The 12,748-nt window shown below is 43.1% G+C and overlaps 2 protein-coding genes across 2 annotated transcripts in view; both read left to right on the plus strand.

Annotated features, from left to right (window-relative positions):
• The first annotated feature begins 715 nt into the window (after positions 1 to 715).
• Positions 716 to 10,273, plus strand: endog (endonuclease G). The gene is made up of 3 exons (XM_063073134.1): positions 716 to 1,367; positions 5,941 to 6,050; positions 8,723 to 10,273. Exons 1-3 carry the CDS (start codon positions 831 to 833, stop codon positions 9,003 to 9,005), a joined length of 930 nt encoding a protein of 309 aa, XP_062929204.1. The 5' UTR covers positions 716 to 830; the 3' UTR covers positions 9,006 to 10,273.
• A 1,879-nt stretch (positions 10,274 to 12,152) lies between these two features.
• The window catches only part of spout1 (SPOUT domain containing methyltransferase 1), a 29,882-nt gene continuing 29,286 nt past the window's right edge, over positions 12,153 to 12,748 (plus strand). The window contains exon 1 of the mRNA XM_063073135.1: positions 12,153 to 12,242. Coding sequence (XP_062929205.1) covers positions 12,195 to 12,242 — 48 coding nt within the window. The 5' untranslated portion in view covers positions 12,153 to 12,194. The remainder of the gene's footprint in view (positions 12,243 to 12,748) is intronic.

Below are 12,748 nucleotides of genomic sequence, written 5' to 3' on the forward strand. Positions count from 1 at the left end.
AATCCAGTCACTTGTGTATTTTGTTACAATCGAATACCAACATTCTAATATCTTACCGGACCGCTGATCTTACAAGGTCAGCTAAGTGCATTAATAAGGGTTTCAAATTCATCGAACCTGTGCTTGTAACAAGACAGTGGTTCATATCCTGAACCAGCACGTCATTCCTAGGTCTAGTAGTGGATCTTCAAATAGATCATATTCCCATCGCCGGCGACCAGGGTCTAGAGTGTAGCGCAAATCTAGCACTGGGGAGATCGGAATGATAGAAATAGCAGCATCCGTGGAAAGAAGAACGACGACCGACAGCCTAGAAGCGGATCACAAGAATTACTGGCAGCAATGCCATTGATGCCCCAAAAAAATGAATAACTGTCAAATTTCGAAGACACAAAAGATGGCAGATGCCGGAATCTGGAGCAACAAACAAGACGCCGATTATGTTTAACTTGTGTTTCCTTTTCTTTTTGAGAACGCTGCTTATCCGATGCCCGTGATGCTGCTGCAAGTGGGTTTTTTTATTACACCCGTACAGCCATGTCTCGACCCGGAAGGTCGACTGTCCATTTCCCTTCACTGATGCTGCCTGAACCGCTTGGTTCCTCAGCATCTTGCCAGTCGTTTGTTTAGTTGTATTTAATAATTAAAGGTTCAAACCGCTGATAGCTTTTTAAATGAATTTGATTTGTTACGCGATGCCTTTGCCCTGCGGAGCCGGGCGTCACTTCCTGGCGTCAGTAATACCGTAGTTTGGTGCTCAAGGTCGTCGTCTCATTGATAAAAGTTCCACCCAGTGACAGAGTAACTTTTTGGAGAGCCGACGTTCGGGAATGCGCCGCGCTCTGAGCTCGCGATGGCTGTTGGCGGGAGTGTCCTTATCTGCAGGAGCCGCTTTGGGGCTCGGATACGGAACCTACCGGCACCAGGAAGCTTGCGGTCATCTCCAGCGTTTCCCCGTGATTCCGATCCCGTCCGTTACCGCGGATGCCATTGGCAACGAGTCCCTGGTGCCGCTGGCTCCTGCTCAGCTCAGCCCAGGCAGGACGACCGAAATCATGAAGTTCGGCTTCCCCTCTCTGTCCCATATCAAGACCCGCGAATCGTACGTGTTGGCTTATGACCCCCGCACCAGGAACGCCCTGTGGGTGCTGGAGCATTTGGACGCGGCCAGGCTGGGCCTGTCCTGCTCCGACCGCAGCCGCAGTGAGTTCAAGGAGGACCAGTCTGTACACGAATACCACCGAGCACAGAACGCGGACTATAAAGGTAGCGGCTTTGACCGGGGTCACTTGGCAGCGGCCGGCAACCATAAACAGAGCCAGAAATGCATGGATGATACCTTCTACCTCAGCAACATCGTACCGCAGGTAAGCAGGAGGGAAGCACACTAGCATCCCGATACACAAACAGATGATGCTTAAACGGTCAGCAGGTGAGAAAGCATCAGTGAGGAGAGATACAGAATCAATGAACAATCTGCTGGAGAGACTCAGCCGGTTGAGTAGAGAGAAAGTGTCAGCGTTTCGGGTCGAAGCCCCTGCACCTGTAATTTCTTGTGTCTACACAAAATCAACGTTTTCAAGTTGAGGATCCGTCATCAGAACTGGCAAAGATGTTTCGAGTCGCAGAGACAGGGAGATGGAGAGGGAACAGAGAGAATGCTTGTGATAGGGCGCAGACCAAAGTTGTCAAGGTAATATTTTTTTCCAAAAAAAACAGCAATTGGAGCGAGCAACTCGGTCCAGAGATAAATTGAAAACAAAGGTACTACTACAGTTGTGAGAAAAGTGGGTTTAGTTGAAATGATTAAACTTGTTATTAAGGCCTGAGGGTTGTAACACGCTGTTCCTTGAGCTTTGCTTGGTATCACTGCAGAATGCAAAGACAAAGGTCATAGTGGGGGTACGATGGGGACGAGTAACTTGAAGCGCGGGATCACTCTCACAGACTGTTCAGCAGTGTAGTCACCAATGTGTATTTGGTTTCTCGGATACATCAATGGCAATACAAGAAAAAGAAGGTGTAATTGAATTATTGCTTTGCCCTGTGAGGGCACGGAAACTTTATCCTCGTTGTGGTTGGCAGCAGACCATTCAGAGGGTATTGTACCCTCCCTGACTCCCTGGTCCAATCTCCTATTTCCACAATCTGATCTGCTTCTCTCAGCACTTTCCCATACAGCTCTGGCAGATCCATTGCCTGTCCCTTTACCGTGTCCCTTCCGACCTTCAAGGAACCCAAAGAGTCCTTGCAGGTGAGGAAGTATTTCATTTGCACGTCCAGTGCTGTGTATTGGATTTGGTGCTTGCGATGTGATCTTGTCTACAGTGGAAATAGGTTGGCTGAACACATTGCAGAACATCTCCATTACCTTCGAAAGGGGGAGAACTGTAAACTTCCAGTCATCTGACATTTTAATTCTCGGTCCCAGCGCCATTCTGACCTCTGCCTTTGGCCTTCAGTGTTGCTCCAAAGGTGTTCAGGATCAGGCTCAAGGATCAGCACCTCACCCTCTGCCTTGTTATGTTACAACCATCAGGGCTTGATACTGAGTTTAATCGCTTAAAGTAGAACCCTCTTTTTTTGTAGATATGGCTATACCTGTATGTTGTTGTTTCAGTTTAAATTTCTCTTTCTATCATTTTGTCCATTACAAGTTCCTAAAGTCATTGTTACCTCCACAACTTACCACAAGCACAATTTATCAAAGGTACTTACCACAGATATTCCCTCTACACTCCATCTCTCCCTTCAGCAATTTAAAGCACACTTGTGATTTCACTTTTCCAGTTCTAGTGTGGAATCCTTGACCCAGAATGCTCACTCTGTTTTTCTCCCCACTGACGCTGCTTGACCCGCACTGTGCCCTCTAACATTCTCTGTTTCTGTTGCAAATAGAGGAGAGGGAATGGGTGTCACTTGTTTTGTTACATAAACTCACTATCTCTATTGTAGCATTTTATATCTAGCTCCGGACTTCACTCACAAGGGTTTCCCTTGTAGTACTTTAGAGATAAAATGGGAAGTTACTCAGCTGCTTCTGTTAAATATATAATCAATTGGCCTGATTTTCCCTGCCTCTTTCTCAAGGCCATGTAAGTTTTCATGTCTGTGCCCTCTCTGTATAACTTCAGCTTGCAGTGTAACAAGAGAGTCATAAGGAGAAGATTGAGCTTGTAAGCTGTGTGATTCATCAAAACCAGGAGTTATACAGTATAGGAATGGATAAGTGCTTTAACCCACCAAATCCACGCTGACCAACAGCATTCATACTAATCCCTTTTATTTTATTGTCCCCACATTTCCAGCAAATCCCTTAAATTCTACCACTCACCTACATGCCAGTGGATATTTACTGCAGCCAATTAACCTCCTGACCAACACGTCTTTGGGATGTGGGAGTACACCAGAATACCCCGGGGAAACCCACGGGGCTATAGGCAGACATGCGAACCCACACACACACGTAGTGCCAGAGGCCCAGATTGATTCCTGCCGAAGGGTCTCGGCCTGAATCGTCGGCTGTACTTTTTTCCCATAGATGCTGCCTGTCCTGCTGAGTTCCTCCAACATTTTGTGTGTGTTGCTGGGATTTCCAGTGTCTGCAGACTTTGTGGCCCAGATTGAAGATGGGTTTCTGGCACTATGAGGTAGCAATTCTGCTTGCAACACCACTGTGTCATGGTCTTTGAAACTTACCCGTACGTTCTTTCAGAAATTCATAGCATAGCACTGTTTCTTTTCTCATTTTCATCTATACTGGTAATTTTACTATTGTGACTCCGAAGAAAATACAAAAAATAGGAGAAACAGTACAACATCCAGCCCATCCAGTCTTTCTCATCATGTATTGCCATCATGGCTCATCTGATTGTAACCTCAACGTGCTGTATTTTCCAGTCTCTTGCCTTCAATTCAGAAACTCTGCTTCCAATGGCGTTTGAGGAAAATTCCAAAGATCCACAGAGAGAAAATAATTTCATCTCAACCCTGTATTAAATAGCCAATCCATTTAGTTTTAAACTGTAACCCCAGTTCTGCGCTCTTCCACAAGGGGAATCTTTCTGTCCACATTAACTCAATCAAAACACAAAAAGGATCAAATCCTTTCTTCCTCTTCAAAACTACATTTCATTCCAAGTTTTTGACAAAAACAAAACATTATATGCCGTTTTCAGCCACCTAAAACTTTTGTTAATCATTATCTTTTACTTTCTTCCACTGAGTCAATTTCTAATCCAACTAGCCATTTTCCTCTTCTAATTATTTTTACTTACTTTGATCAATCTTTAAAACTTTTTGCTAAAATACACTAGATTCCCTCAAATGCTCATTAATCCTCTTCAAAATGTTCACCAAATTAGTCAAAGATAATTGTTTGCTGACTGTCCTTGATCTTAATTAATCTACAATAGACACAAGATTTTTTTTTAAATCCTTGGGAACTATAAGTTCAGTATTACCTGATTTTGCTAAATCTGCTACATTTATCCTATGTCACACATCAGATTTATTCAGGTATTCATTGTTACAGATGAATAATCTAGTGTAAAACAATTTTAGAGTCATGGAGAAGTACAGCACTGAAACAGGCCCTGCAGCCCATCTAGTCCATGCCAAAATCATTTGAACTGCCTACTCCCAACGACCTGCATTGGGACCATAGCCCTACATATCTCTACTATCCATGTACCTAACCAAACTTCTCTTCAGTGTTGAAATTGAGGTGGCAGCTCTTTCCACACTCTCATAACCCTCTGAGTGAAGAGGATTCCCCTCATGTCCCACTTAAACTTTTCATGTTGCACCCTTAACCCATGACCTCTGGTTGTAGTCCCACCCAACCTCAGTGGAAAAAGCCTGCTTGCATTTACTCTATCTTTCCTTATAATTCAGGTCCTCCAGATGTGGCAACGTCCTTGTAAATTTTATCTGTATTCTTTCAATCTTATTTACATCTTTTTTGTAGATAGAAGACCAAAATTGCACGCAATACTCCAAATTAACTTTGCCAATGTCTTTTACAACTTCGACATAACATCCCATCTCCTGTACTCAGTACTTTGATTTCTGAAAGCCAATCTGGCAAAAGCTTTTTTTCTGACTCTATCTACCTGTGACACCATTTTCAACAAATTATGGACCTGTATTCCCAGATCCCTTTGTTCTACCACACTCCCCAGTGACCTACCGTTCACCATGTGAAACATACCCTGGTCGGTCGAACTCAACAGTCATTTTTCAGTCCAATTTTCCAGCTGGTGCAGTTCCCTCTGTAAGCTGTGATTGCCTTCCTCACTGTTTTGTAGGAATATTTATGTAGTGATGGATGCATTTGAGAGGAATGCTGGATAATAACATTATCACAGAGAAGCTAAGTTTTGAAACATTGACAAATTTGAGCTGGAGACTACAAATGTGTTTCTAATCTAGCAAGGATTAAGGAAATTTTTTTCATGAATAAATAGACAGCTGCAGGGAATGCCGTATCATGGCCAATAACTTCATTCTCATTAGTTTTGCAGTGCAGTCACTGCAATCTGATGGCTTTTAGGGGAAATCATGCTTTAATTCTGAAATACAGTAAATACATCATAGCTTTTTGTAGTTGAGAACCAACCAGCCTTTGAGAAGGACGCTAATGTATCCTGGGGCATAGCCTCTCCTCACCTGAAGGAAAAGAAGTGATTCCTGGCAGAATTCAACATAGATGTATTCAGAGAACAGCATTGGTATACTTACACTCAGACCAACAATGGAACTTGTTTTCATTTTGGTAGCAATTCTTTTTCACTGTATATTAGTTTTGTCTGGAGCAATAAAACTAACTGTTTGTGACCATGTTGTTTCAATTTAATCATGACCACGCGCACATATTTTACTATCTATTTATTGTCTTTTTCGTGCTACTTTTAGTTTGTATCTTCTTCATTACTTTAGAATGCAAATTTAAATAAGAGTGCCTGGAACAATCTGGAGAAGTACTGCCGGAGCCTGACCAAGTACAACAAAAATGTTTTTGTTTGCACTGGACCCCTTTATCTGCCAAGGTATGTCTCTAAACCTTTCCATCGGGTTGCTTAGGACAGCATTATTAACCCCAGTATAATCTAAGCCACTGGAAAGAGGGGAGTAACTTTTCGCAGCTTAGTGGTAATAGGAAGATGCCACAGCAAGTGCTGGTCAGTCACAAACAGAGTGACATTGCTGCACAGCCTGGGGAAGGTTTCCTGCTCCTTACTGCCCTCCAGAAACCCTTTCTTCAAACTTTGCGGACATCATGATGAGGATAGCCTCTGCTCCAGTGTTTTTGCAATGTTTCTCACTACATATTAAAATTGTACAAGGCATTGGTAAGGCCAGATTTGGAGTATTGTGTACAGTTCTGGTCACCGAATTATAGGAAAGATGTCAACAAAATAGAGAGAGTACAGAGAAGAGTTACTAGAATGTGACCTGGATTTCAGCACCTAAGTTACAGAGAAAGGTTGAACAAGTTGGGTCTTTATTCTTTGGAGCGTAGAAAGTTGAGGGGGTACTTGATAGAGGTATTTAAAATTATGAGCGGGATAGATAGAGTTGACGTGAATAGGCTTATTCCATTGAGAGTGGGGGAGATTCAAACAAGAGGGCATGAGTTTAGAGTTTAGGGGGCAAAAGTTTAGGGGTAACATGACATGAGGGGGAACTTCTTTACTCAGAGAGTGGTAGCTGTGTGGAACGAGCTTCCAGCGGAAGTGGTAGAGGCAGGTTTGATGTTGTCAGTTAAAGTAAAATTGGAAAGCTATACGGACAGGAAAGGAATGGAGGGTTATGGACTGAGTGCAGGTCGGTGGGACTAGGTGAGAGTAAGCGTTTGGCATAGACTAGAAGGGCCGAGATGGCCTGTTTCCGTGCTGTAATTGTTATATGGTTATATTTATAAAATTTTAACTTGCCAGTATACTTTTCTGGTTCCACCACTGCCGTCCTAGTTTTTTTTAAATACGGAAGACATAGGAACAGAATTGGGCCATTTGGCCCATTGAGTCTGTTCAGGACTGATTTATTTTCCCTCTCGATACCATTCTTCTGCCTCCTCCCTATAACCTTTGATGCCCTTATTAATCAATAACCTGTCAACCTCTGCTTTAAGTGTACCGAGTGACTTGACCTCTACAGATGAATTACCAAAAAGCCTTGTGGATTGCCAAGGTTCACATGTTGAAGTAGGGTGGGCCAAGAGGAATTTGCCATCTTTGATTAAGCGGTGTTTGGGGATGAACGGACATCTTGAAGGAGTAGGGGAATAGTGTGACAAGAAAAGGATAATAGTACACCACCAAATCCTGAGTTATCCTCCTGAATTCTGCAGCTTGGGCTCTAGGGTCCCATCGTGGAAGAGGCCAGGAATGAATGGGGTGTTGGGAGGTGAGGCCTTACCATCTTGAGAGCTGGTCACCTACTTGATATTAGACACAAACTAGAAGCTGTTAGGGACAAATGGAGAATGAGCAACATTGTACTCTTCCCACTTAAAAACAAACACTCAAGATACAGTGAAAAGAGATGTGTATAATGTCATGAAAAAGAAGTTCCCTCCAAATCCACTATTGGGGTGTTACCTGTCGGCTGAGACGCCAAACTTAAGTCCTGCCTATCTTATTAAATGGGAGCAATTGATCCCATGTCGCTGCTTCAAGCAAGGAAACCCCCACTGACCAATAGTTAGGGTACTGTGCAAAAGTCTAGGCACGTATGTATAGCTAGGGAGCCTAAGATTTTTGCACAGTACTGTAGTAATTTTATATATTGCACTGACCTGCTGCTGCAAAAAAAAACAAACTAATTTCATGGTATATGTGAGTGATGATAAGCCTGATTCTGATATGGGTCTCTATCGTGGACTGAGCGTGGGAAGGGGGCAGGGAGAGGGAATGTCACCAGAGAGACATTCTGTAACGATCAATAAACCAATGGTTTGGAATCAGATTACCTTGCCTGGTGTCTCAGGGCTGGGTGTGCCTGCACCCATGCCATCCCCTGTCCTTGGCACTTCACTGACACCTGTCCTACACCCCTCCCACACTCCCCACGCTCAACATTCCCAACATCCTTTGCTCCCGTCAGGTTTACAAACTTGCCCTCCACTCTTGGAAGTCCGGGTCCAGTGGTACAGGTAGTTGTCACAACTGGGGTCTTCCTTGGTCGCAGTGGATGTCCCTGACTACTTCTGTGCCTGGTCATGTCCTTCGCTCTCCACGGAGCGTTCCAGAGCTGCACTCCTGGTCAGTGGCTCTCGCTGTTGGTCTCGTCCACCCAGTCCGCCGGAACTGGCTTCGCGTGCAAGGACAGGTATCTTCCTATCTCACTAGGGCATGAGGCCCACCTGTCCAAATGGTGTCCTGGAGTGTGGCTGCTGTGAAACACTACTTGGAGCCACAGCTGAGAACTGAGTGTCCAGTGGGGACCAAACTGGGTGAGCTGCCCCAGGATGGATATGACAAGCTCTTCAGCAGAGGTGCTACCCCTCCCTGGACACCCCATACATCCTTATGCCAAATACGAGGAGATTAAACTGAATATCGGGTTGTTTGTGAATCCTTGCTGTGAGGACATTGGATAAGGCACTTTTGGCATTAGTTAATAATTCTGAGTTCCTCCAGCATTTTGTGTGTGTTGCTTTGGTTTTCCAGCATCTGCAGAACTTCTTGTGGTCATTGTTTGTTTATATTTTGATCAGGCAGGAGTCAGACGGGAAGGTGTATGTTAAGTATCAGGTCATCGGGAAGAACAGTGTTGCAGTTCCAACTCACATCTTCAAAGTGGTGATACTGGAGAAGCACAGCGGAGAAATTGAACTGCGGTCGTACGTGATGCCAAATCAGCCAGTTTCGGAGAATATTCCCCTTGAAAGTTTCTTGGTTCCAATCGAAAGCATCGAACGGGCATCTGGCCTCCTGTTTGTCAGCAACATTCTGAAAAGAACCAATAATCTGAAAGCCATAAGTGCCAGCAGTAAATAAAGTGACACATTGGGCAGTAACTGTGATAGAAAATTATCAGGATGTGGAATGAAGATTTGTTCTTGAGTGAATTGTACGCTTCACTTTATGGCATGAATAAGTCAAGTTTATTCTTAATTTCCACATAGATTTACTCAGGTTAAAGATTCAAAGTACACTTATTAGCAAAGTTTGTATGCAGTATACAACCCTGAGATTCGACAGCCATGAAAAAAACAAACAGCATGGAACCTGTTCAAAGGAAAACAACAAACCTCCAACACGCCCCACCCAAAAAAGAAAACAAATGAACAAAAAACACAGAATATAAACCATCAAACCACCAAGTCAACAAAACAGTCCGGCAATATTCAGTTTCAGCTCTGTACAGTTTAATCTAGTGTAGTTCATTATTTGAATGTTTTATGCACCATTCATATTTATGTTATTTAATTTAAATTATTATTAAATTCAACATTGCAAAGGAAGTACCATTAACTTGAAGATGACTATTATTGGAATATTCTATTGGTTTATTTTACCGGGCTGAAAAGCTATTTTAGGCTTTTTTTGTGGTTTCTAGGGATCATATGGGTCAGCTCGTGTTTTCTTGGGATGTGGACATTGTTGGCAAAGCCAGCATGTATTCACTATTTCGAGTTGTGACTGCGGTTTAAAAAAAATCCCGTGACTCTATTTGAAGAAGAATGGAGAGTTCATTTCGCAGCATTTGTCCCTCAAAGTCACATTTTGTATAAAGCAAACTAGTTGATTAAGCCCTCAGTTAGCTGTTCACAAATTAGCTTTTCCAATATATTTAAGATATTGGCCTGAAACATATTCTCCACATTTACTGCCTAAATTACTATTTCCATCCAGCATTTCATTTTTTTAAAAAAATTCAGGTCTCAGGTATTTTTTTTTTGCTTCTGGAATACTCCATCAACACTGGAATATTTTGGGGTTGTGAAAACTGCAGTGTAACCAAGCTCTATTTTAAAAGCACCCCAAGTGCTGTTAACATTTAGTAAACAGAAAACAAGCTGTAAAACTGGGAACATCCAAAAGTGTGTTTTTTTAAAAAAAGTTTCTGCGGAGAAATTAAGAGAAGTAAAAAATTTGAACATTGTCACAAGGTGATCATTGTGTTGGACTTTTTGTGGTAGGTCACACTTCTTAAAAAAAAGTTATTTGTTTTTCGAAGTTACATTTTTTGTTGAAGTTGTTTATTATGACTGTGTATGGTTTATATTTCTTGTTTATAGTCTTCAAATAAAATTAAATTTTGATCGTAAGCGTGTCACTCCTGATTTTTTTTTTTGGTTTGAGCCATAATCAGATAAATATCATCTTGGCTTCAGCAGCATAGAAACATGACAAGTTCAAAAACCTGTGATAGGTACTTCATCCGAGTTAGATTCTGTAATTTCTAATCAATTACAGCCTTACAGTCAGGAAAATCACTGGAACGTCTCAAATTTAAATCCACTTTTTCTTCCTCAGCATGGAAATGTATTGTTATTGATCACGTTTATTTACTCATGATTTTGATCTCCAGTCCTGCCAAGTGGCTGACCCGTCAGACCGGGAGGCTCCGTTTTAGGCCTACAGATGCGTCCGTTTAACTAGGAAAGTGCGAGAGGAGCTCAACAAGTCGTAGAGGTCGACGTTTTGGGCCGAGACCCTTCATCAGGACTGGAAAAGAAAGGGGGCAGAAGCCGGAACAAGAAAGTGAGGGGAGGGGGAGGAGTACAAGCTGGCGGGTAAAAGGAGAGAGGGTGGCTGAGGGAGGGCAAATGAAACAAGAAGGTGGAAAATGTAAAGGGTTGAAGAAGAAAGAATATGATAGGAGAGGACAGTGGATCATGGGAGAAAGGGAAGGAGGAGGGCAACCAGAGGGAGGATGCATGTGGCGCTTGAGCTCGCTCTGTCACTCATCGTCGCCTTTGTTCACCTTGGCCCTACCTTCCTCTACCTCTGCGCATTCAAATAGAGTTCTCCTTATGTTAACCTGTTCGGTGGCTTTATCAACCTCTTGCTTGATCAGGGAGTGCCTAGATTGTAGCAGATAGCGTGTTTTAGAACTGAGTCAAGGACATTTATGTCGAGTGTAGTGTCAGTTGAGAAGCTGTTCAGATCACTTCTCCCATACTGTATATGTCAGCTGGTTTCTGGAATTCTGTGCTTATTCTACCCAGTATGTGTTCTTTTATTGGACCTCAGCTTTCAAATTCATGTAGATCAGGAATATTTTCTCCTTTTCAAACATGATTGTTTTTCCAGAACAAGTTACAGAAACTTGAATTTACAGTTAATTATACTATACGTGATATCTCCTGGTCATTCTAATTGAACGTTTTTTTTCTGATTAGTATTCACGGAACGCGGTGCGGGACTGTGGGCTTTCTGTAACAGCTGCTTTTTGGGGACCATCCGTTTGCAAGGGACTGGCTGAGTCGAGCATTTATTTTTTTTTAATTTTGCAGTCTTTTGAGTCCCTCAAAATTGATTTCCCAGGAGTTTTTTTTTGGCTGCTGTTCTCACTGGATCAACTAATTTGTGGATGACACCAAGATTCAGGGTGTAGACTCAAAACTCGCGGCGGGATCTGGACAGCTGGAAAAATAGACTGAAAAATTGCAGATGGAATTTAATGCAGACAGTGTGAGGTGTTGAACTTCGGGATGACAGGGGTAGGACTTACATAGATAATAGTAGGACACTGACGAGTGTGGTAGAATCGAGAGATCTGGGAGAACAGATACATAATTTCTTGAAGTGCCCTCATGGGTAGATGAGGTAAATAGAATATTTGCACATTGGCTTTCATAAATCAGAGTATTAAGCAGAGGAGTTGGGGATGTTATATTGAAGTTGTAGAACCTTGGTGAGGCCAAATTTGGAGAACTGTGTGCAGATCTGGTCATCTAGCTATAGTCAGTTCAGGCAATCCAAGGACTCAGTTGAGTAAACCCTTGATGCAAGAACATCCTTTCTCATCCCCATCTGAGGTCAAAGTACACGAAACATTATATATTTACATGCAATATTGGTTTTTTTGTTGAACACATGGCAAAATGGGGCGGTCACGTCGGCTCGCCAGCTGCTTAGAGGTCGCTGGAGGAGCAGCCAATAGGAGAGCGGTTTACTAAAGTGGGCATCCAGTAGGAGCGGCTCTTGGTGATTCTTGGCTACCGAGTGGAAGCCGACATGGCCGAGTTGCAGTGTCCGCCGCTGAAGCGATGGAAGGGGAAGCCGGTGGGTTCTCACAGGTCGCTCATTACGCGTAGGGACGGCCGAAAGAAAGATAAAGACAGAGAGATGTATAAAGGGGGAGGAAGCAAGCAAGGACCTCGGGTGTTCACTGCCGCTTCCACCGACCACGCTGTGGGAAAGTGAAGCATCCGCCTTTAAAGCTGTTTAACCGCCGGGTGTTGGCGGTCGCGAGTTGATTTAATTTGCCACTGCTGGAAGTTAATTTCTTTCAATCCCCACGTTCAGAATAAACGATCTGATGGGTGAAAATAAAGTTTTAAATGCTGTTAATTCTGATCCAGGTTTGTAGGTACAGTTTCCAGTCTTCAGATGCAGCTAGCAGGGTCGGGAGCAGTTCCCCCATCCCCAAGCCTTGGGCCAAATACTCTGAAATAAAATTCAAAGAGGATATGATGATGAGTAAATAATAGTATCAAACAGTGACATTTCCATTGATCAAGAAGGGAGGAAGCTGTTAAATATAGGCTCTTTGGCTAAATATCTACTGA

Source organism: Mobula hypostoma, chromosome 21, assembly GCF_963921235.1.
Source record: "Mobula hypostoma chromosome 21, sMobHyp1.1, whole genome shotgun sequence".
Taxonomy (NCBI): domain Eukaryota; kingdom Metazoa; phylum Chordata; class Chondrichthyes; order Myliobatiformes; family Myliobatidae; genus Mobula; species Mobula hypostoma.

Excerpts from the sequence above, each read along its gene's own strand:
- endog (XM_063073134.1), top strand. The coding sequence starts at position 831 with ATGCGCCGCGCTCTGAGCTCGCGATGGCTGTTGGCGGGAGTGTCCTTA. Across the intron at positions 1,368-5,940 it reads TCAGCAACATCGTACCGCAG|AATGCAAATTTAAATAAGAG; the intron begins GTAAGCAGGAGG and ends TCATTACTTTAG. Across the intron at positions 6,051-8,722 it reads GGACCCCTTTATCTGCCAAG|GCAGGAGTCAGACGGGAAGG; the intron begins GTATGTCTCTAA and ends TATTTTGATCAG.